This window comes from Salvelinus alpinus, chromosome 15 (assembly GCF_045679555.1).
Source record: "Salvelinus alpinus chromosome 15, SLU_Salpinus.1, whole genome shotgun sequence".
Classification (NCBI taxonomy): Eukaryota; Metazoa; Chordata; class Actinopteri; order Salmoniformes; family Salmonidae; genus Salvelinus; species Salvelinus alpinus.
In genome coordinates this window covers 17744842-17770243 of record NC_092100.1, presented here as the reverse complement: position 1 = coordinate 17770243, position 25402 = coordinate 17744842, and the positions used below count along the sequence as shown (strand labels likewise).

Genomic DNA, 25402 nt, shown 5'->3' with positions numbered 1-25402 from the left:
GGCTTAAGGACAACAAAGTCAAGTTATTGGAGTGCCCCTCACAAAGCCCTGACCTCAATCCTATAGAACATTTGTGGGCAGAACTGAAAAAGCGTGTGTGAGCAAGGACACCGGCAAACCTCAGTTACACCAGCTCTGTCAGGAGGAATGGGCCAAAATTCACACAACTTATAATGGGAAGCGTGTGGAAGGCTACCCGAAACATTTAACCCAAGTTAAACAATTTAAAGGCAATGCTACCAAATACTAATTGAGTGTATGTAAACTTCTGACCCACTGGGAATGTGATGAAATAAATAAAAGCTGAAATAAATCATTCTCTCTACTATTATTCTGACATTTCACATTCTTAAAATAAAGTGGTGATCCTAACTGACCTAAGACAGGGAATTTTTACTAGGATTAAATGTCAGGAATTGTGGAAAAACTGTGTTTAAATGTATTTGGCTAAGGTGTATGTAATCTTTCAACTTCAACTGTATATTTTGCTGCATATGTAAGTATTGAGTTAAACTGTTTTTTATTTTTTTATAAACTAAATCCTTCTCTGTATCTCTGTTTAAATTAAAGATTGAAAAGAATGTGAGTCTTATTCAGTATATTTAGTTATTTTTTGGTTTTCTAAAGTCTACCAACCTTGCCAGCAGGCATGCCAGCTAAGATAGTTAGACAAGCTAGCTACTCTAACTTGATTCAAAGCCTGAAAAGGCTTCATGGTAACTGCTTTTAGCAATGCTAGTATTTACACACTAGCGTGACTAGGAATTAACTTTAAAAAAAAACTGAATAGTCCACTGGAAGCCAGAAGTTAAATACATTTTGATTTGTCTGTAGGCTTGGTCCTTATGCAGGAGGGAATTTGACAAAAAAAAACGTATAATTAAACAGAATTTCCAAACGTGGGTCTGCTGTAGGCCCATTTCCTTAGCGAGGTCAGTTCCTCTCTGCTTACTTCATGTCAAAATTAAAGTCCCGACATGTTCTTGCTTTAAAAAAATATATATATATATATACTTACATTAAAAAAAAAATTATTACAAAAAATACAAGGAAGGGGTAACATTAAAGTATTCGAACATGAAGGACAAACAATACAGCATCAAGACACTATCAAACATGTATCAGTCTTTCCGCAACAGAGATATCCTTATGTGTGAGGGTGCGTGTGCATGATAGTGATATAAAATATATGTCATAGTTTCCTTTTTCATGATCACAATCTTGTGAAACCCAAACCCTCCAAGATCCCCCTACAGTTCCCCAATAGCTGTCCCTCAACCATTCGAGACCCCTCCCACAGTCCCCCCCGGAATAAAAAAAATAAAATGAATTCCATTCCCCACCCCCAAGAACCCCCCCAATGCACCAACAACCAAGAGAATGAACTAAAGAGAAAAAAGGAAAAGACAGAAGAAACAGCAAACAATGAAAAAAATATATAAAAAAATTATACATTTAAAACAAAGGACATCAAGAACAACTGAAATCATAACAGCAATGCGAACTGTATATGTTTGTGTGCATGTCTGGCACTATTACATGTATGTGTGTGTTCTTGTATGTGTTTATTTGAATGAGAGTGTGTGTATATGTATGTGTACAAACACCTGCACGGCATCAGCCTCGGGCAAACCGGCATTAGTTGTAAAAACATTGCCACTTAGTGTCATTCAAATGTACTTTTTTTATATATTTTTCCCCCTTTTATCTTTGACCATCATTCTCTATCTCACACAGCAACTCCACTCCCACTTGTCTCCAATTTCACATACCAACCCTCAGCTTCCCTCAGCCCATCCCATCTATCTCTGCTGGCCACCCACTTCGTGTTTCTACGCAACACATATCTTTCAACTATGCTATGATGTTTAACGTACAATTTCAATCTATCTAATCGAATATAATCTACAGATTGCATATTGAAGATAAATACTTTTACTAAGAGTATTAGTATATTAGTAATTGACTGACCCGATCTCTCCAGATCTCCTAGCAGTACTATTTCTAGGGTCAATTTTAGATCAATGCTATGCATTTTCAGCCATTCCTGAACCTGAGACCAGAAACAGGCTACCTGAGGGCAATACCAAAATAAATGGACTATTGATTCTGCATCCTCACAACAAAATCTGCAGAGCTTCGATGATTTTATGCCCCAAATATTCAACATTTTGTTGGTGGCAAGAATTATATATAATAATTTTAGCTGAAAAGCACAAAGTCTTGAATCTTGCGTTGTTTTATATATCAACTCGTACCATGGAATCGGTACATCAAAAATCTCTTCCCAACTATTTTGCAATCTGTATAGCACAGTTGTCAACATCCTGGTCCTCAAATGAAACTAGTATACTTTCCTATTTATGCTATTTTTATTCCTCCGCCAGTTTTGATCCTTTATATTGGGCAGACAGACCAGTTCCCTACCTCCTCCCGCTGCCACCCGCCTCCTCCATTTTTGGGGCAATGCTGTAATCAATTGGTTGTACTCTTGGATTGAGCAGACTTTCCCGTACAATTCTGATAACTCCATGAAGGACATAACTCTACCATTACAATTTACAATATCATTTAAGAACAAAATACCCCTTTCAAACATCTTTCCAATAAATACAGGTATTTTATCAACCAGCACATTTGAGTTCAGCCATAATATTTGTTGTAATATTTGTTCTATCTTTTCAGGGGGATGAAATTGAAATTTTAGCCAGCTCTGCAATGCTTGTTTGAAAAAGACAGATACTTTGAAAAAAGTATAATTTTAAATTAATCAAAAATGAGACATGGCAATCTGCACAAAGGCAAAAAGGCAATTTTTAAACAATGGATGTGTCACGCCCTGACCTTAGAGAGCCGTTTTATTTATCTATTTGGTTAGGTCAGGGTGTGATGTGGGGTGGGCATTCTATGCTTTGTTTTCTATGTTTTTTTATTTCTATGTTTTGGCCGGGTATGGTTCTCAATCAGGGACAGCTGTCTATCGTTGTCTCTGATTTGGAATCATACTTAGGTAGCCCTTTCTCCCTCCTTTCAGTGTGGGTAGTTGACTTTGTTAGTGGCACTATAGCCCTCGGAAGTTTCACGGTCGTTTATTTTGTTTCTTGTTTTGTTGGCGACATTCTAAAAATAAAAGAGAAATGTACGCTTACCACGCTGCACTTTGGTCCACTTCTTTCAACGGTCGTGATAGGATGAGCTTTCCTTATTCATCTACTTGAGAACCATTTAGGGTTCAAATAAAACTTTTGAATGAGTGAAGCTTTTAGAGAGAGGTTTAGTGCTTTATATTTAATCATCTCAACCCACCCTATTCATTATATAGACACGCTCGTTTTATTTTGTCTGATTTAGCGTCCCAGATAAAGCTAAATATTTTTTGCTCATATGATTTGAAAAATGAATCATCAGGAGTAGGCAGCGCCATAAGTAAGTGAGTAAACTGAGATATGACTAAGGAGTTAATCAGGGCAATTTTTCCATAAATAGACAGGTATTTACCTCTCCATGGTTGCAGGATCTTGTCTATTTTTACAAGTTTTCTATTGAAATTCATTGTGGAGAGCTTATTTATATATTTTGTGATATGAATACCGAGTATGTCTACTTCACCATCAGCCTATTTTATAGGTAAGCTGCAGGGTAATGTAAACGTTGTATTTTTTAAGGATCCAATACGTAATATTGTACACTTGTCATAATTAGATTTTAGTCCAGAGAGTACAGAGAAGTTATCTAGATCTTTAATGAGACATTGCAGGGATCTAGTTTGCGGACTTAACATAAAACTTTAGTCATCGGCGTACATGGACACCTTTGTATTTAAGCCTTGGATTTCTAATCCTCTAATGTTGTTATTGGATCTGATATTAATAGCTAGCATTTCGATGGCCATAACGAATAGATATGGTGACAGCGGACACCCTTGTTTAACTCCTCTTGACAATTCAAAACTCTCTGAGAAGTAGCCATTATTTACTATTTTACACCTGGCGTTGCTATACATTATTTTTACCCATTTTATAAGAGAATTACCGAAATTGAAAAAATAAAATCCAGTCTTACTTTATCAAATGCCTTTTCAAAATCCGCTATAAATACCATTCCTGGCTTCTTATATGTTTCATGATGTTCTATGATTTCTAGTAGTTGTCGTATATTATCTCCAATGTATTGTCCATGTAAAAAACCTGTCTGATCAGGATGAACAATACCTGGTAAAACCCTTTGAATTCTGAGTGCTATGCATTTTGCTAGTATTTTTGCATCACAACATTGAAGTGTAAGGGGCCTCCAGTTTTTTTTAGATAGACTGGGTCTTTATATTTGCCATCTGGGTCTTGTTTTAATAATAGAGAAATCAGACCTTCCTGCTGAGTACCTGACATACTACCATTTCTATAGGAGTAGTTAAAACAATCTAACAATGGAGCTTTTAGTATATCAAAAAATACTTGATATACCTCTACGGGTATGCCATCAAGCCCTGGGGTTTTTCCAGACTGAAAGGACTTAATAGCCTCAAAAAGTAATTTCTCTGTAATTTGGCATTCGCACTGATCTTTCTGTACATTTGTTAATTTTCCATTTTTTTAATTATTTGGAAGAAATTCCTTACCGTAATCTTCATTCAGTGGGAGAGGATGAGATGGAAAAGAGAATATCTTCCTAAAATAATTAGCTTCCTCTTTTAAAATATCATTCGGAGAATCATAGATTACATAGTTTTTGCAAATTCTTTTTGTTAGCGTTCCTGTATTGGAGATTCAGGAAGAATTTTGTGCATTGTTCTCCATATTCCATCCTGTTAGCTTTATTTTTGTAATAGATTACATTAGATCGTTCTTGAATAAGTTCCTCAAGTTCTTTTTGTTTTTCCTCTAACTTATTTTGTATCTCTATAGTATCGTTTTTATTGCTATCTACCTGTACTATTAGTTCATGGATTTCCCTTGTTAGTCTTGTTTCTTTAGCCAGAAACTGCTTTTTTATTATTGATGAAAATTGAATTGAATGACCCCTGAAGGTACATTTAAAGGTATCCCAAACAATAAGGGATTTGCTGAACCTATATTATACTGGAAAAATTCAGTTATAAACTATTTTGTCTTAGTTAAAAATAAATTGTCCTCCAGTAAACTTTGATTAAATTTCCAATATCCCCGTCCACGTGGAAAATATATAAGAGTTATGTGAATGCCAATTAGATGATGATCCGATTGCATTCTGTCTCCTATTAAAACTTTTTTAACCTTTAATGCAAGAGAGAAAGAGACAAGAAAGTAGTCAAGACGACTAGCTTGATTAAGTCTCCTCCATGTATATCTCACTAGGTCGGGGTTTTTTAGTCTCCAAATATCCACTATTTCTAATGTGTCCATAATATTTGTGATTTCCTTGAGGGCACGGTGATGATAGTTTGTAGAGTGATTACCTTTACGGTCCATTGAGGTACTTAACACTGTGTTATAGTCTCCTACCATAATTATTAGATCATTTGTTGCCTGTAAGTTCAATAAATTGGTATAAATGTTTTCGAAGAAGTGTGGATCATCCTGATTTGGACCATATAGATTAATGAGCCAAATCTCTTTTTCGTCCACTTTCATATTCAAAAGGGTCCATCTTCCTTGCGAATCAATCCTGATTATTTGCACATTCAGATCAACATTTTTGTTAATTAATATCATCACACCCTTTGAGTTCCTTTGTCCACGACAGAAAATTATTTCACCACCCCATTCCTTTTTCCACGCAACATCATCTAAGGATGTAGAGTGAGTTTCCTGTAAACAGTATATGTTATATTCCCTTTCTTTTAGCCATGTAAAGACTGATCTTTAAAAAAAATAATCTGCCAAACCGTTACAATTATAACTAGCTATACTTATTTCCCCCCTTACCATAACTAGATAATATTCTCAGGCTAAATTGACCATAATTAGTGCTTGTAAAGTTACTGCCATCAGAGGTATTATGAAGGTCAAAACTAGAGCTTTCAAATGTCGGATATTTAGAATTCAAGAAATAGGTTCTAGCAATATTTTTTTAATTCCCTTGCCTGTTTGCCTGTGAGCCAATGCCACAGATGTTAGAAAATCGAGACAAATTACGTGTGTAACAAATCCGAGTAGGTTGATGTGTATGATATTGGATATGATATAATGACATTGTGTATGATGTCTGTATAAGAGTAAGACTATAATGTGTGAATAAAATAATAACTCTGCCAATTTGCATGTTTGAGTATCTATGTAGTGCGTATAGTCTTAATATTCATAATTGTAATCCATATCGTATCACCATCATAATTACCTTTAACATAATTGAAAAACACATCCCAGCATTTCCATAGCAATTGACGTTTCACGTGATCATGAAAGAGACCTTGCATTACTCTAGAGAAGGCTTCACTACAGTACAAATGTATTCTGTACAATATGTTATTATTCCCCAATGCCCCTATTTTGATATCTTCCCCTTGCTTGTTGTAAACATATATAAACTTGTAGACAAATACATAAAAAAGATAGACAAACAATAAACACATTAAATTATAAAACAGTTCTCGACAATAGAGCTTTTTTTGTTTGTGCTTTTTTTGTTGTTGCAGCTATGGCACACGTACAGGACTTTTACTTGAGGTAAGCGGAGAGGAAATGGGTCTACAACAGACCCATGTTTGTAAAGTCTGTTTAATATATGTTCTATTAGATGTTTTTTTCTCCAAGTATACATCAACTCCTATATAAGAGCATTCCACCTGCAGTTAAACCTCTTGAATGCATCTAACATTTGGAGGCAAAGTAATACATTGCTATTGAGCAGATACACATGTAACTATGAGAACCTGGGTCATGTTTAGTAAGCACGAAATCAAAGAAAACAGCCCAAAAGGGAGTGAAACAGGGACATATTACCTGAACTTGTGCAATAAGAAATGTTTGTATTCTGTTTTTAACAGATTCGCTAGTGTACCCTAATGAACACAAACCTTAACTATAATTGATACTGCAATAGCAGGTTCATTATAACAAAGCAGGATAGGAGAATCAAGCCTGTACAGACATATGGTGAATTTAGAGTACACATATTTCAGTGCTACAAGTCAAGGCACAGTGTGATAACACATCAGGAATGTTTGGCATCACTAATGCATGCTGGGAATGGAACACCTTTAAGCCGTGGCCAGGCCCAGGTAATGAATAGGTCTAGTGTGTGCTAGTGTTGAGCAACATGTCACTTGCTGAGCTGTTGTATCTGAGGAATCACCCAATATTTATGTCCACGATTGGAGCGGTTTAGCGTTGTTTAAGGTATTTGGTGAGAGCATCTGTCTTCATCAAATCAAATTATTTTTTTAGATGCATGCTGTAGCCTCGTTGTTACAGAACACTTAACAGTGTAACACTTAACAGAACACTTAAGTAACAAGCAAACCTGATGCCAGGTTTCGGTGCATGTTATCACGGCATGATTGCTTTGATGTGAGTGTGTTTTCTGGCTTCACCACAGTTCAGTTTTGCAGTGTTTTTACCGTTAAAATGAGCAGGGGCAGCAGTTTCATGGTACATGGCCTGTCTTCACCTCTGTTCCCATCATGTGCACTCCTCTTGGCCCATGACGCAGTTTCAACGTGTAGGTGAGGCTCCACACTCACGACTATGTGGGGAAACCCTGTGTGCAAGGAGGTAGAGGACTAGTTTCATGTGAGGTTAGAGCCTACGGTGGTTAGAGGGACACTATAATACCTGTCACACACAGACCCACACGCACACACACTCAAAGCCACAGTAAGCCCACGCATCACAGCAGTGGTATTATGCAGTGATTTCGATGCTGATGTGTTGACTGACATTTAGCAATTAGTTGATTAATCATCATATGTCCTTCTGAATAAGAAAAAAAAAACGTTTTTGAAATGTCAAGAGTTTTTCCATTAATTCTCATCTCACTTTTGAAAAGAAAATAGAGGCATGCATATTAATGATGTTTGGGGGGGGGGGGGGGGACGGTCAACAACACATCAATAATTGAACAATATTTTCATGCAAACCATACGATTAATATTGGTGTATGAGCGAAAAAAAGTTGGTTTAGTGGGATCAGCGGTTCTGTGTGTGAATTGACTACTACAGAGAGGGAATGACATATTAAACGATATTCTTTGTTGATTTTTCCTGATAGTCAAAGGAACCATAAATCACTGCAGTGAACTAAGCCTGGAAGGAATTCTGTGGTTCAGACAAAAAGTTGACCTGCCCTCAGTGCCAAAAACAATGCCTTTTTCAACATGCCCTTCTCATATCAAGTCACAATGAAAAAGTAATCACTTTGACAGTGACACCCACTTGATGAAAGCACAAAGATATGGGAATGCATTTAAGACATTTTACAATGGCAAAAAAAATGAAAATATATGCCACTCAGCCACACAAATATGCCAAGGCTTTTAGCACTTGTGTTTGCCTAAAAAAAGGGTTGAGTCAGTATAATGCAATAAAGTGGAAGCATAATGGAATCAAAGTAAACAGCCTAGAGGGGCTCAAAATGTTGACAGATGTCCTTACAAGAGAGCATGCTGTAGGCCTTCGATGTCTCAGATTAATCTAGTCAGCGTTAGTTCAAGGAAATAACCCTGTAACGTCATGTCTCACAGTCAGTGTTAAATGCATTGACAGGAGACTAGGCAAACTCAGACAACTACTGGGTAGACAATCTCCAAAGTAATACGAGGCCTTTCAAAACAGCAGCACTGAAATTCTCATTTCACCACTGAAATTAAATAGAGGAAAGGAAAAGCTTCTCTTTAATGGGAATGGTGAGAGAAACTGTAATAATGTTTCCTGGCAGCCTGCATTAGATGTGGGTTTCCATAAATACATGGACAGGCTGGTATATTTGTGCCCTGCAGTAAAAATAACCCAGTTTCCCAAGGGAAGTGATGACATCAGCAGCCTGCCTGCATCAGCAGCCGTCATCTTCCTCAGGTAGCAAGGAGGGGGCCGTCGCCACGGCAACACTGTCATGCAATGTGACGCAGGTGAGAGAGTGGCAGATTAGAGCGAGGCTGCGTTTGGGTGGGCTGGTGCAGTGGTGTATTGGCAAACAATGCGTGGGAGGATGGGAGAGAAGGAGCGGAGGAGAGGAAGACACAAAGACTAACTCTGAAATTACCCCCTCTTTCCACCCCCCTGGTCAAAGCCAGTTATCACAGCTAACATTTCAGGAAATAAATTACAGCAGATCTGATCCGCACGCAGATCTGATCCGCACACCCCTTGAGCAATGACTGAGAAGCAGAGCAAATGGGTTTTCCTCCCTCAGCAACTCATCTTTTTACGTCGTTCTGCATTTGTGGTGAAATTCTGTCTCAGAATGAAAGGGAAACTGACAGCAAATGAATTCCAATGCAGCAAGAAAAAAGCTTTTAGCAACACAGTTAACACTAGGCATACTAGTGATTCAGAGATGCCGAATCCTTTTTTTTTTTAAAGAGAGGTTTCCTTTTCTTTAGTACAGCCACATATATGGTATTGTAGGGATAGTGGGAATGTGTTTTCTAATGCATCTGACATGACACAGATTGATCAACCACATGAAAGCTGATGGTAAAATGTATATCCTTCCAATCTTCAACTCCTTGGGGACTACTTCCCTTGTGTGATTTGCGTGAAATATGTGGACACCTGCTGGTTGAACATCTCATTCCAAAATCATGGACATTAATATGGAGTTGGTCCCCCCTTTGATCCTATAACAGCCTCCAATCTTCTGGGAAGGCTTTCCACTAGATGTTGGAACATTGCTGTGGGGACCATTTAGCCACAAGAGCATTAGTGCAGTCGGTTTTGCCCAACTAATGTTGGGCAATTAGGCCATGCTCGCAGTCGGTGTTCAAATTCATCCCAAAGGTGTTCAATGAGGTTGAGGTAGGGCTCTGTGCAGGCCAGTCAAATTCTTCCACACCGATCTTGACTAACCATTTCTGTATGGACCTCGCTTTGTGCATGGGGACACTGTCATGCTGAAATAGGAAAAGGCCTTCCCCAAACTATTGCCACAAAGTTGGAAGCACAGAATCGTCTAGAATGTCATTGTATGCTGTAGCGTTAAGATTCCCTTCACTGAAACTAAGGGGCCTAGCCCAAACCATGAATAACAGCCCCAGATCATTATTCCTCCTCCACCAAACTTTACAGTTGGCACTATGCATTTGGGCAGGTAGCGTTCTCCTGGCATCCGCCAAACCCAGATTTGTCCGTTGGACTGCCAGATGGTGAAGCGTGATACATCACTCCAGAGTCCAATGGCGGCGAGCATTACGCCACTCCAGCCGACAATTGGCATTGCGCATGGTGATCTTAGGCTTGTGTGCTCTGCCATGGAAACCCCTTTCATGAAGCTCCCGACGAACAGTTCTTGTGCTGACTTTGCTTCCAGAGGCAGTTTGGAACTCAGTAGTGAGTGTTGCAACCGAGGACAGATGATTTTTACTCGCTTCAGCACTCGGCGGTCCTGTGAGCTTGAGTGGCCTACCACTTCGCGACTGAGCCGTTGTTGCTCTTAGACGTTTCAATTCACAATAACAGCACTTAGTTGACTGCGGCATCTCTAGAAGTCCAGAAATTTGATGAACTGACTTGTTGGAAAGGTGGCATCCTATGATGGTGCTACGTTGAAAGTCACTGAGCTCTTCAGTACGTGACATTCTACTGCCAATGTTTCTCTATGGAGATTGCATGGCTGTGTGCTCGATTTAATACATGTGTCAGCAACGGGTGTGGCTGAAATAGTAGAATCCATTAATTTGATGGGGTGTCCACATACACTAAATGTCCAAAAGTATGTACGTTAGTGATGTGCGGGTTGACTCATAACCCACAGTCCCCGCGGTTATATTCACCACAGGTTGAATAAAGAGAAAATACCTTAAAAAATCGATAAATGTATAATTATTGTGCAATTCATATCTATAGGCTACATTGAGGTCTGGACACAGACTGTAGGTCTATAACTGCTCACATAGCCATAATATTAACTCCTGCAGAATTTAGCATTTCTTGATGCCAGGTTACACCAAATGCAGGCAAAATGTTTTTATCCGGGAACAGGAGTGAAGAAATATGATTTCTTTCTTTCAGCATCTTGAGAGAATGCTGATCATATTTTATGTGGTTGAAATACTTATCCAAGCTGAACTAAAATCTTATGAGAAACATGTTTGGTTTTCACAGCTTTCTATTACCTTACAACCAGTCAAACAGATTTTATTTTGAAAATATGATATATATATTCTTTCCATTTTCTCCCCAGTCCCTAAAGTCTTTCTCTGCAAAAGACGACAGAGAAAATTTACCGATGTCAACTAGAGTGAAGCATTCATTCTATCGAATGATGACATTATTCTGGTGATCAAGGGTTTATTTAGTCTTCTCGGGCAACATATAATTACAGAAGAGAAGTTGCATGTATCTAATTATAGACAAGTTGACTAAAAAATAGCCTACCAAAATGTCTGAAATTATAAGCAGAAACATATCTAAATCGGGCAACAAAAAATGCTTGTCAAAAAATCGTTACGCACTTTGACTGTAGCCGAATAGCGCATTTGCTGTATTTGGGGGTTAGGCTCAGGTGCGGGCTTCAGATTTTCTCTTCATCACGTACACTGAGTGTATAAAACATTACGAACAACTTCTCTTTCCATGACAGATTGACCAGATTAATCAAGTTGAAAGCTATGATCCCTGATTGATGTCACTTGTTAAATCCACTTCAATCAGTGTAGATGAACAGTAGGAGACAGGTTTTAAGCCTTGAGACAATTGAGACATGGATTGTGTATGTGCCCTTCAGAGGGTGAATGGGCAAGTCAAAAGATTTAAGTGCCTTTGAACAGGGTATGGTTGTATGTGCCAGGCACACTGGTTTGAGAATGGTCCACCACCTAAAGGACATCAAGCCAACTGGACACAACTGTGAGAAGCATTGGAGTCAACATGGGCCAGCATCCCTGTAAAATGCTTTCGACACCTTGTAGAGTCCATGCCCTGACAAATTGAGGCTGTTCTGAGGGAAAAACTTGTAGAGTCCATGCCCTGACAAATTGAGGCTGTTCTGAGGGAAAAATGGGGTGCAACTCAATATTAGGAAGATGTTCCTCCTAATGTTTTGTACACTCAGTGTATAGTCGGGTGGTTGCGGATGTGTTAGCATCAATTGCGGGTGGGTGCGGGTGAACAGCTGACCTGTGCACCACTAATGTACGCCTACATTCATACAGGGCTATTATCATCATGAGTCACAGGCCCTCTGATGTCCATTGTCTACTAGCTAACTGTACTAGTTCCAGTTAATTAGTATGGGGACAAAATAATTGCAATCTATAGTATTTGTTGTTTGACACGTTTTGCCGTCTACGTTTTAAACTATGAGCAAAGAAAAAGGCTAGTAGTTCTTGGATTGGCATTAACTCTATGGTTATAATTTTAAAATGGAAAGACAGAAAATGTTTATTAGTCAAAAGCTTGAAAGCTTTATCTTGGAGAGAACTGTTTGTCATTATCTCAGGGGTCTTTATCTGTGGCATATCTTGGCAGAAGAAAACCTTATACTGGAGACCATTAACCATCTCTCCCCCTCATTCACACACACATCAATACCCTATTCTCTCTCATAGTAGTTCCCCACAATGGTTCGAAATTGTGGCTTACAGGGACATCTAATACTTAGGAGTAATGCTATAGCCATGGATTTGGGTATAGAGTAACTACAACATTCATTAAAGTATCTCTCATAATCGAGGTCTCTACAAACTAAAAGAAATGCCAGCAAAGTCGGAAAAAGAAAGCCTATTAGCTTGAAACTTCTGTTAATGGAATCTTTCACAACGTCCTGAAAGTGCAGTTAGAAACAAAATACATTCACCACAGGCAGGAAAAGGCAAACGAGCGTTTTTATGGCTGAGCTCCAAACTTGGGAGAACAAAATTCTGCTAATTTGTTCATCGAAGTGCTACATAACTTTGATATCCAGGGTCATATTCTTCAAGAAAGAGATGTGGTACATTGGTCTCATAACATGTATGGGACACTAAACCAGTGGTTAGGGAGTTTGGTATTGAAAAACACTTTTTTGCCTGATACAAATATTTCAGAGGTAATAGAGAAACCATCTCCTCATAATTTCCACCAACCCCTTGTCAAAGAACTACCATGCCTTTTACATTTTCAATTGAAGCTAGCTTTTCATGCAAATGAAAGTGAGAATGTTTTTTCCAGAGCTTCATTTTTTAACTGAAACAGCGATTATGTTCCATTCCGATTCATTTCAAAACAGCCACAAGACATGCAACACCACAGTAATAAAACTCATAGAACAGCATCATAAATCAGTCACCATCTCACGTGATATTTAACTCCATGAATTATAGCGTCATGTTAATCAGGCCTGCATTATTGCTGATTCAGCAGCTGTGTGATTGCGGTTGTGCTTTAGGGGGCTAGAGAAAGGGTTACACCAGCTTTGTTATATGCATGCTTGATTGTTTATGTTGACTTTTTATAGCTGGTTAGTTAAAGAACATAAACATACTATGCAAATTGTGTTTTGTCATTTTAGAGGTAAGGTAACATGATCGTAGCAAAATACCTTTTCATTCTGTATGTAGACCCATTGAAAACAAATCCGATAGTTTTTGTTCTTTCATACATTCAAGTACAGTATATTTAACAAAAAATGTATTCTCATGTTCTTTTGTATAGGCTAAATTACAACATTATTGTCTCATGTTACAATATGCAAATAAACTCCACAAAAGTAAAACATTTAGAAACCCCCAATTGGGACTCTGAAAATAAACTGTCAAGACTTCTTGACATTTTTTTTACCAACTAGGTATTGTTCCTCATATAACACAATCAACTTAAGTCTTCAAATTCCAAGGGCATAAAATGGATGCCAAAAATGGGTGCTTTACATAGCTTACATTACACTGAAGACAATTGGGTACAATCAACGTAGTAGATTGCTCTGGACACAATAAAACAATAACATTGAACTTCTCAAATTTCGGTTACTGTTGAGTTCTTGAGGACGATAATTACATGTTTCTGATGGTGGCCCAAATTGATAACAAAACAAAAACTTTAAGGCAAAAATCTGTCTACAAAACCCTGCCTTTTCTGAACTGCACAGAATATTCATAGTTCTCACGTTGTGATTTCACAATTGGTGGAGGTCAAACACACATGGCTAAAAAATGGCAGTGAGGGAGCAGTAATGGCCATTACACCAGCCATTGTGTAAGGTGACCTCCACTGACTGATAGCGTTGTCATTCTGTGAAAACTACACTCGTTCCTTACATTTGACCTGTCTGTTCCTCTCCTCAGTGCTGGTTCTTGACTCCCTGAGGTTTGCCACCAGCAGGCTTCTTCTCCTGCTGCTGCTGCTGGCCTCTGCCCACTCCTGGCATGCCCACTCCTGGCATGCCCCGACCACGGCCTCCAAACACACCTAAACATAGAGCATGCATATACAGCATGACACAAACCATTTCAACAAGGAAACATTTAGAAAATGATACTGTCATATAGGCCTCAATTGCTTCACACTACAAGCACCCCAAACAAATTTTCCCCATTTGCCACTCCAGAGAGAGGGGTTCCATCTTACCTCTGCCTGCTCCTCCCCCTCGACCCTTGCCCTGCTGTTTGTTCTGCTGCATGCCCCCTCGCCCGCGGCCCTTGGACACCACCTCTTCCTTCACCATGTCGATGATCTCATCAGGGATACGCAGGTACTTTATAGTGCTTCCTCTGATGTAACACTCAGGCATCCTCCAAAATTTATCTCCATCCTAAATGATGGGAGCGAATGGGATAAGGAGAGTTTCAGCGTTAACTTAATCTTAGTACAATTCCTACAAACTGAATCTTTTGACTGTCTATAGTGCCATCTTGTGGTTATACATGGTAATTTTTCTGATCGTTGATTCGGCAATAAGACTTGGCCATGTAGCAAGCCTCTTTTAGAATCGGAGAGCAAAATACTTACACACTCATCTCTAACATGTAGGCTCCACATTCCCGAACAGTACCATTACAAGTCAAAATGTTGAACAAACTTAATTTCAACTTACTTTTTACCTGTTGTCCCAATGTCAAAGGTAATCTAACATAAAATATCCACAAGGAAGTGTTATCAACACGATCTGCAGTTCGCTGGTCTGTATTTACGGTTTTTACTTCCAATACTGATGCAATTTGCACAATATAGCCGAACCTAACCGAATGGCAAACACTTCCTGCCGATTGCGAGGAAAAGTGCTTCGGTCGACTACGTTCGGTCACATTCGGCTATTGTTTACATATTGTGCTTTGCGTGCAATGCATCAAGAGATATAAAACACACAGTGAGAGAACCTACCGGCACCGCAAAAAGTCAGGTAACCAACCCTTTCCTGTGGATAACCTTTCTCCACCTGCTGCCAAAAGGACCAACAGCATGTTCAATCGGTAAAGTAAGTGTAAATATAATTTTATTCAACATTCTGTCTTGTAGAGACTATTGCATCTTTTTTAGGGCGACTTCCGGCAGACTGATAATCCATGGAGTAACCATGATAACAGTCTGATGTTTAGGCAACAATCTAGCCTATTCATTTGTGGTTGTCACTCACAAGCAACCAGTGGTGGAAAAAGTACTCAAAAGTCATACTTGAGTAAAAGTAAAGATACCTTAATAGAAAATGACTCAAGTAAAAGTCTCCCAATAAAACACCCACTGAGTAAAAGTCTACAAGTATTTGGTTTGAAATACACTTAAGTATCAAAAGTAAATGGAATTGATAAAATTATACTTAAGTATCAAAAGTAAAAGTATTAAAAATGTCAAATTCCTTATATTATGCAAACCGGACAGCACAATTTTTTTCTTCTTTTACATTTTTTTTTACAGATAGCCAGGGGCACACTACAACACTCTGACAGTAATTTACAAACAAAGCATTTGTGTTTAGTGAGTCCGCCAGATCAGAGGCAGTAGGGATGACAAGGGATGTTCTCTTGTTAAGTGTGTGAAATGGACCATTTTCCTGTCAAAATGTAACATGTCTTTTTGGGTGTCAGAGAAAATTAATGGACTAGAAAGTACATTATTTTCTTCAGGAATGTAGTGAAGTAAAAGTTGTCAAAAATATAAAAAGTAAGGTACAGATACACAAAAAAACTACTTAAGTAGTACTTTAAAGTATTTTTACACCACTGCAAGCAACCATGTACATATTTCAGATCAGTGGTCACAACTATTGAGTCTCGACAAGTACTCATAGACAAACCCTTTACCCTTGAGGTGCAGATGACTTCTCGTAAATTTATATTCATCCAGTTGTCACAACTGACCAAGTGTCCATTATACGTCTCTCCATTCTTCAACTCCACCAACTGAGGAGTATAGGGAAGAAGAATTGGGGTTAGAAATGTTTGTACCACAAAAACTAAGGACCAAATCGATATGAATAAACAGAGAGACATTTGAACTCACATGACTCAAAACTATTAGGAGTAAAATACCACTAGACAAAAATGTACTAATTTAATCCGTCCTTACCATAGGGTGGTTCTGTGCAGTCTTCAGCAAAGATAGAGGTAGCTGTGAATTTCAAATATAGAGTGAAAAAGTCATTATAAACTGGGTGGTTTGAGCCCTGAGATCTGATTGGCTGAAAGCCATGGTATATCAGACCGTATACCACGTGTATGACAAAACATTTAGTTGTACTGCTCTAATGAAGTTGGTAACCAGTTTATAATAGCAATATGGCACCTCGGGGGTTTGTGGTATATGTCCAGACACTCCACGATGCGTCGTGTTAAGAATAGCCCTTAGTCGTGGTATATTGGACATATATCACACCCCCTCGTGCCTTATTGCTTAATTATACCAGTACATGTTCAGAACACGTGTAAAGTTAGCCATGCACATTTTTGCCAACTAACGTTAGCTGGTATACTAACCAGTTAGCTAGCACGCTAGGTCACATTTGACTTGAAATGCAAACCGTGTTTAAATACAAAATTAAAATCTATGTTTATTCTTATAGTAGCTATTTAATATTTTGTGTTAGCTATTAGCGTTAATACAATGAATTAGCAATTTAACTACGTTCACGTTACATTAGCACATAGCTAACGTTAGCTGCATGGTAAACAACAGCCGTGGGTTTGTGCTCGACCCATTCCACGGGTCCCACACAAGCAAATAACAGTCGTCATATTACTGTAACTGTAAAATATATACTTACCATTATAACAGATTATATAACAACCTATCCGGTCAATTTAACTGAATCTTTTGGGCATTAATTCTTTGCTAACGTTTAACGTGCGGAAGTTTAACGGAAGTTGTCGCCACAAGTGTACCATAAGTCAATACGTCAGACTCAGCGAGAAAAACGAGACGCAAAAAGCAGCTCGAGAAATAGATGACTGCTTTGGAAGGACAGCAAAATCGGAGACAGGAAAGCTGCGTTCCTTGTTCAATTTAGAATAACAACCGAAAACATTCTCTACAGATACGAAGAATATGGATAATAGTAAGCGGAATGTTGTTGTAACAGGTTAGTGGGTTTTCCTCTACTTGCTCGACTACGTAATTTCTAGTTGGTCTTTTCAGTCAAGCTCGACACATTAATAATGTGTTTCTTGTATTCGAAAATAAAAACAGGCCTATGAATAACTGAACATACTAGACATAATTGCACTATTGTATAATGTTAGGAACGTGTCAAGGTATACCCTGACCTACTATGTTGCAGAATAATATGAAAGTTGTAATATTTCAGACCTCCAGTAATGAGGCTATTTGGCCCATTTTGCATGTGTTCCTAGTGTTTTACTAAATCAAATTCTAGTTTCAAAAAACATTGGTTTTACATACTGTTGCAGTCTTAAACAGAATTTTGAAACTAGTAAAGCTTTATAGTCATACTGTATTTCTTCTGTGTCCCAGAGACAAAGGGCAGTTGAAGACGGGATAGCCCGATAAAATATATGTAGATTGCCTGGGAACAGAGGGCTTCACAAAAGAGAATTGGCCAGCTGCCGACCCTCGCTTGCTCCTTTTCACCTCCCTGTCAGACAGACAGATCCCTTGGTCTCCAAGGGAACAACAGACCAGCCCATTAATCCCATAGGGATTCAGAGTGGTGTCTCAACGTTACTGCAGCCACAATCACACATACACTCAGTGGTGGAAAAAGTACCCAATTGTCATACTTGATTAAAAGTATAGAAACCGTAATAGAAAGTTACTCAAGTAAAAGTGAAAGTCAGCCAGTAAAAGTCTAAAAGTATTTGTTTTTAAATATACCTAAGTATCAAAATTAAATGTAATTGCTAAAATATATAGTATAAATCATTTAAAATTCCTTATATTAAGCGAAGCAGACGGCACCATTTTCTTGTCTTTAATTTACCGATAGCCAGGGGCACACTCCAACACTTGAACATTATTTACAAAATATGCAGAGGCAGTAGGAATAACCAAGTGTTCTCTTGTTAAGTGTGTGAATTTGACCATTTTCCTGTACCGCTAAGCATTCACAATGTAACAAGTACTTTTGTTTGTCAGGGAAAATGTATGGAGTAAAAAGTACAATATTTTTGGGGAAATGTAGTCAAGTAAAAGTTGTTAAAAAATATAAATAGTAAAGTAAAGATACCCCAAAATCTACTTAGGTAGTACTTTAAAGTATTTTTACTTCAGTACTTTACACCACTGCTTACACTATACTGTGTATACAAAAGTATGTGGACTCCCCTTTAAATTAGTTGATCTGGCTATTTCAGCCACACAATGCAATCTCCATAAACAAACATTGGCTGTAGAATGATGAGCTCAGTGAATTTCAACGTGGCACCGTCATAGGATGCCACCTTTCCAACAAGTCAGTTCGTCAAATTTCTGCCATGCTAGAGCTGCCCCGGTCAACTGTAAGTGCTGTTATTATGAAATGGAAACATTGAGGAGCAACAATGGCTCAGACGTGAAGTGGTAGGCCATTCAAGCTCACAGAATGGGACCGCTGAGTGCTGATGTGCATAGCGTGTAAAAATCGTCTGTCCTCGGTTGCAACTCTCACTACCGAGTTCCAATCGGCCTCTGGAAGCAACGTCAGCACAAGAACTGTTCGTTAGGAGCTTCATGAAATGGGTTTCCATGGCCGAGCAGCCACACAGCAGCCACACACAATGCAAAGCATCGGCTGGACTGGTGTAAAGCTCGCCGCAATTGAACTCTAGAGCAGTGGAAACGCCTTCTCCGGAGTGATGAATCGTGCTTTATCATCTGGCAGTCCGACGGACGGATCTGGGTTTGGCAGATGCCAGGAGAATGCTACCTGCTCCAATGCATAGTGCCAACTGTAAAGTTTGGTGGAGGAGGAAGTCTGGAGCTGTGATTCATGGTTCGGGCTAGGTCTCTTAGTTCCAGTGAAGGGAAGTCTTAATGCTACAGCATACAATGACATTCTCGACGATTCTGTGCTTCCAACTTTGTGGCAACAGTTTGGGGAAGGCCCTTTCCTCTTTCAGCATGAAAATGCCCCCGTGCACAAAGCAAGGTCCATACAGAAATGGTTTGTTAAGAACTTGATTGGCCTGCACAGAGCCCTAACCTCAACCCCATCGAACACCTTTGGGATGAATTGGAAGGCTGTCTGCGAGCCAGGCCAACATCAGTGACCTCACTAATGCTCTTGTGGCTGAATGGAAGCAAGTCCCCACAGCAATGTTCTAACATCTAGTGGAAAGCCTTCCCAGAAGATTCAAGACTGTTATAGCAGCAAAGGGGGGACCAACTTCATATTAATGCCACTGTTTTTGGAATGACATTCTCGACGAGCAGGTGTCCGCAAACTTTTGGTCATGTAGTGTATAAACGCATTATAAAGCTAGCTTTTTATGGGATTTAGCTTTTTTTTGAGTGGCTCTTCTAGCATAGGTTCTTAGGAGAGTTGTTTTTTTCCCCTTCAAGCAAATGTATTGCCAATCAAACCTGGCAAATGTTTGTATAAAATGTTTTTATAAATGTGTTTAACACAGATGTAGACCTATAAGTAAGCAACAATCTCAAGTTAATTGAACTTTGAGAGAAGCCAACCTGACATTGAACACATTACACACAAAAATCTACAAACAAACAATTTTTTTTTTTTTTAAACGCTGCCATATTTTTTAGGGTTTGAGCCATTTGGAGCGCACACCATTAATGCCAGTTGGGTAGCAGTCCAGGTATGTATATATTGCATATTTTACATAGGCTATATTTAATGAATTAATTATGTATTCTGCCTGAAAACAGTCTCTATAACTCTAAGGATTCGTTAAGGATTCGTTTATTTTCCTGACAATAACTCAAAACCGCCTACCTTGTTCATGCCTGTTTGGTAGAACACATTTGTTGTCATGGGATGACAAGTACATCTCACTCAGCAAATTTCTTGCTACATATTCGCCATATGTTAGCTATATAGTGTGAGCGAAGCATTATATGGCTGAAGTGGTGGTGTGGGGCTATTGGATAGGGACAATGGTTTTCAGGGTGTCTAGACGTACTTGATAAGGATATTAAAAGCAAACAAAGGGCTGCTTTGTCGCAGGGTCAGGCTGTGGTCAAACAAACCTTAGTCAGCGCTAAAATTAGAAATGTTCTCCTCCAGATTCCAGATATTTCCATCTTTTCCTCTTTGTCCTTTCCCAATTTTTATTTTTATGATATCGTCCAATCATATTTCTGTTGTGTTCGTTTTTAAATGGACTGAATAGATAAAGTAAAGATGACATCTATTTATTTGAAAAGCAATGAGTGTCGAAATAATGTGAAGACATTTCTATGATCTTTTATGAATATGAATCACCTGTCTTCTTTGTTATAAGGAACTGAAAAGGCTGGGCTTGGGAAAGGACGTAGACCTGCATGTGTATGAGGTGCCTGTCGAGTACCAGGCAGTCCAGAGTTTGGTTCCGTCATTATGGAAGCAGTATCATCCCCAGGTAAGAAAGCAACAAATGGACTATCCTGTCTCCTTTCCTGCTGGTAATATATTCAATATTAAAATGATATGCACCATTTTTGAATTAGTTTGTTTTGTGTCCTTCTCTGCATGGGGAATTAGTTAGTGGTCCATGTTGGAGTCTCGGGTATGGCCACCACCGTTACCTTGGAGAAATGTGGCCGTAACCATGGCTACAAGGGTCTGGACAACAGCCGCTTCTGTCCCCATTCTCAGTGTTGCATTGAGGGGGGTCCTGACTACATTGACTCTGTTATTGACATGGAATTGGTCTGCAAGAGAGTGACAGCCTCTGGCCTAGGTGTAGCAGTGTCCGTCTCAAAAGATGCTGGCAGGTAAACATCCTCTTGCTGTGTGCCTTTGTGTTTGCGACATTATTTTTTTTAGCAATGTGCATGCATTAGTTCAAATAATATTTTAGGTCTATGTTTTCCCAACTCTTACTGTAGAACCACCGCTTAGAGCAGTGGTATTCAAACTTTTTCCACCAGAATTCCTGGGACCCCATTTTTTTCCTCAATAATTTCTTGCGACCCCATCCCAAATCGAATGACAAACTTAAAATCTTAAAAATAAACCAATAAATACATTTAGTCAATAAAATAAAAATGTCTAATTATCTTTCTCAAAAACATTTGTATATTGTCCCATACAATTTTTACATTTATTTTTATTTCACCTTTATTTAACCAGGTAGGAAAGTTCTCATTTACAACTGCGACCTGGCCAAGATAAAGCAAAGCAGTGCGACACAAACAACAACACAGAGTTACACCTGGACTAAACAAACATACAGTCAATAATACAATAGAAAACGTCTATATACAATGTGTGCAAATGAGGTAGGACAGGGGAGGTAAGGCAATAAATAGGCCATAGTGGCGAAATAATTACAATTTAGCAATTAAACACTGGAGTGATAGATGAGCAGAAGATGAGTGTGCAAGTAGAGATACTGGGGTGCAAAGGAGCAAAATAAATCAAATAAATAACAGTATGGGGATGAGGTAGTTGGATGGGCTATTTACAGATGAGCTATGTACAGGTGCAGTGATCTGTGAGCTGCTCTGATAGCTGGTGCTTAAAGTTAGTGAGGGAGATAGGAGTCTCCAGCTTCAGTGATATTTGCATTTTGTTCCAGTCATTGGCAGCAGAGAATTGGAAGGAAAGGCGGCCAAACGAGGAATAGGCTTTGGGGGTGACTAGTGAATTATACCTGCTGGAGCGCATGCTACGGGTGGGTGCTGCTATGGTGATCAGTGAGCTGAGATAAGGCAGGGCTTTACCTAGCATAGACTTATAGATGACCTGGAGCCAGTGGGTTTGGCGACGAATATGAAGTGAGGGGCAGCCAACGAGAGCATACAGGTCGCTGTGGTGGGTAGTATATGGGGCTTTGGTGACAAAATGGATGGCACTGTGATAGACTGCATCCAATTTGCTGAGTAGAGTGTTGGAGGCTATTTTGTAAATGACATCACCGAAGTCAAGGATCGGTAGGATAGTCAGTTTTACGATGGTATGTTTGGCAGCATGAGTGAAGGATGCTTTGTTGCAAAATAGGAAGCCGATTCTAGATTTAATTTTGCATTGGAGATGCTTAATGTGAGTCTGGAAGGAGAGTTTACAGTCTAACCAGACACCTAGGTATTTGTAGTTGTCCACATATTCTAAGTCACAACTGTCCAGAGTAGTGATGCTGGACGGGCAGGCAGGTGTGGGCAGCGATCGGTTGAGGAGCATGCATTTAGTTTTACATGCATTTAAGAGCAGTTGGAGGCCATGGATAATCTGTACTACAATAATCTGTACTCTTGATTTTTTTGTTCACCAAAAAATAAAAAATACATGTTTTATTTTATTTAAGTTTTGGCCGAATTTGAATGCCGCTGGCTTAATGGGTGTCTCAGGAAGAGTTGGGATATGCAAAAAACACATTTTCAATTCACACATGCATAGGATAAATATAAGCACCCACCAAAGTATTATTATTATTAGAACCATTATCTTCATTCCTGTCTTTCCTGACAGATACCTCTGTGACTTCACCTACTACACCTCTCTGTACCTGAGCCATGGGCGCTCAGCGTTTGTCCACGTGCCTCCCATAGCAAAGCCTTATAGTGGAGAGGACTTGGGTAGAGCCCTTCAAGCCATCATACAAGAGATGCTGGACATGCTAGACAGAGCCGAAGAGAAGATCCACTGCCAGCACGTGCACTAAGTGACATGCTAGACAGAGCTGAAGAGAAGATCCACTGCCAGCACGTGCACTAAGTGACATGCTAGACAGAGCTGAAGAGAAGATCCACTGCCAGCACGTGCACTAAGTGACCGGCGAAAGCCAACTGCCTTTACCCCTTACACACAGGAGATATTATGCAGTTAACCACAAATAGCCCAATAATGGTTTTGTTTTATTACCTCTTCTGGTGCAAATTAGGAAATGGCAACGAAACAGACACTTCCAGTTGACTTATTCCAGAGAAATGTTTTCACGTTCTTCGTTGATGTTGCCTCAAGCACTTTACCTGGCCCAGCAGTTTTTTTTTATCTTAGTGGTTATGGATAGAGGTGAGGTGAGTAAAGCTGATCCGGGTCTAGTGTTTAGGTGTAACTTGAGCTTTCTCCACATCCTCTCTAGATAGCAAGAGTTGCTTCCGTGTTCTGGGGAATTGAACTGGAATTACTGGAATTGACAGAAGGGAGCCACCTGCTTGCGTTAAGTGCTACTCTTTTTGAATCTGTTTTCATGGTTTTGGCTCTTTATCCATACTTTCACTGTAATCTCAGAAACAGTGTATGGAAAAGCCCTTTTCTACATCAACTCACTGTACAAGTTCCACATTATTTATTGGGGTCTTTCCTTTTCCCTTTCAGTTATTTTAAGGAGAATTTCTGCCTTTGGTTGTTAATCATCATCTTGAAGAGTTGTTTTTCTTACCAGCCTTTTCATTGAAGTCTGAGGCATCCACTTGTTGGTACTACTTAAGTCATGCTAGTACTTCCTGGATTGATGTATATTATGAAATGGTGCTTTCATAATGTGTTTAGTTGGATTTATATGTTCTGAATGTACCTGAAACATTTTCTGTAAAGCATTATTTAAAGAGAAACTCACATTGTTTTTGCATATGTCCCCCGTTAGTTATCTGAACATTTTTGTTTGTCGTTTTTTGCAAAACTTTCAAATGCAAAATGTTGCTCTTTTACATTGATAACTTATTGTTTCTTGAGTCTTTTTTCTTTATAAGAAGTTGTAAATTTGCCTTCTTTTACTAAGGTATCAAGGAATGGGTTGGTTGTATCAATAATTTTTTTGTCTGTTTGCCCAATTTTGACTGGTAGCTGTTTGGTATTGTTTGACAGATACAGCATTCGTTCAATGAACTTCATCAGATCAGTATGCTTATCACAGTGAAATGCCTTTTACTGTACTAGTGCACAGGATGTAGACAGCCAGGTGAGAATTAGACCCTGTACTTGCATTTCTATAGCACTTTAATTTTTACTTAATCAAATTGTTTTGGATGTTTCAACTTTATGAACATCGGTGAGTAGGTTTAATTTTGCTCATGTTTTTATTTGTCATAAATAACACTTTGTTTTCTGTAATTTATTTATTTATTTTTATTTCACCTTTATTTCACATTTATTTCACCTTTATTTGGCCAAGATAAAGCAAAGCAGTTCGACACATACAGTATAACTGTAATGGCTTTCGTCGGTAGAAGGAGAGGAGGACCAAAGCGCAGCGTGGTGCGTATCCATAATTTATTAGAATACTTCTCAATATGAACAAAAACAATAAATAGACGAAAAACCAACGTAGCTACAGTCCCGAACTAGAGAACACAGAAAAAAACAGGAACACAAGAACAGGAACAATCACCCACAAACCAACAGTGAAAACAGGCTACCTTTAATATGGTTCCCAATCAGAGACAATGCAAAACACCTGCCTCTGATTGAGAACCATATCAGGCCAAATGACAAACCTCAACATAGAAACACATAACATAGACTGCCCACCCCAACTCACGCCCTGACCATACTAACTAAGGACAAAAACAAAGGAAAATAAGGGTCAGAACGTGACAGTAACACAGAGGACACATGGAGTAAAACAAACATACAGTCAATAATACAGTAGAAAAATAAGTCTATATACAATGTGAGCAAATGAGGTGAGATAAGGGAGGTAAAGGCAATAAATAGGTCATGGTGGCGAAGTAAATACAATATAGCAATTAAAACACTGGAATGGTAGATTTGACAGTAGATGAGTGTGCAAAGTAGAAATACTGGGATGCAAAGGAGCAAAATA

General features: G+C 38.9%; 2 protein-coding genes across 3 annotated transcripts; one reads left to right on the top strand and one right to left on the bottom strand.

The window, feature by feature from the left end:
- Positions 1–12936: 12936 nt before the first annotated feature.
- On the bottom strand, positions 12937–17433 carry LOC139539585 (U6 snRNA-associated Sm-like protein LSm4). Its single transcript, XM_071342664.1, has 5 exons — positions 17305–17433; positions 16611–16652; positions 16346–16444; positions 14676–14859; positions 12937–14516 (listed from the first exon to the last, which is right to left on the bottom strand). Exons 1-5 carry the CDS (start codon positions 17305–17307, stop codon positions 14389–14391), a joined length of 456 nt encoding a protein of 151 aa, XP_071198765.1. The 5' UTR covers positions 17308–17433; the 3' UTR covers positions 12937–14388.
- Positions 17434–17481: 48 nt separating this feature from the next.
- LOC139539584 (pyroglutamyl-peptidase 1-like) lies at positions 17482–24690 on the top strand. Of its 2 annotated transcripts, XM_071342662.1 has the most exons (5): positions 17482–17619; positions 20241–20293; positions 20939–21055; positions 21178–21410; positions 23107–24690. In XM_071342662.1, exons 1-5 carry the CDS (start codon positions 17586–17588, stop codon positions 23297–23299), a joined length of 630 nt encoding a protein of 209 aa, XP_071198763.1. In that variant the 5' UTR covers positions 17482–17585; the 3' UTR covers positions 23300–24690. The 2 variants fall into 2 exon arrangements, with proteins under 2 accessions (XP_071198763.1, XP_071198764.1); XM_071342663.1 differs by lacking the exon at positions 20241–20293 and having other exon boundaries at positions 17483–17619.
- Positions 24691–25402: the final 712 nt, after the last annotated feature.

Excerpts from the sequence above, each read along its gene's own strand:
- LOC139539585 (XM_071342664.1), bottom strand. Across the intron at positions 16,445-16,610 it reads CTGCACAGAACCACCCTATG|TTGGTGGAGTTGAAGAATGG; the intron begins GTAAGGACGGAT and ends TATACTCCTCAG. Across the intron at positions 14,517-14,675 it reads AGGGGGAGGAGCAGGCAGAG|GTGTGTTTGGAGGCCGTGGT; the intron begins GTAAGATGGAAC and ends CTCTATGTTTAG.
- LOC139539584 (XM_071342662.1), top strand. The coding sequence starts at position 17,586 with ATGGATAATAGTAAGCGGAATGTTGTTGTAACAG. Across the intron at positions 20,294-20,938 it reads CCAGTTGGGTAGCAGTCCAG|GAACTGAAAAGGCTGGGCTT; the intron begins GTATGTATATAT and ends CTTTGTTATAAG. Across the intron at positions 21,056-21,177 it reads GGAAGCAGTATCATCCCCAG|TTAGTGGTCCATGTTGGAGT; the intron begins GTAAGAAAGCAA and ends ATGGGGAATTAG.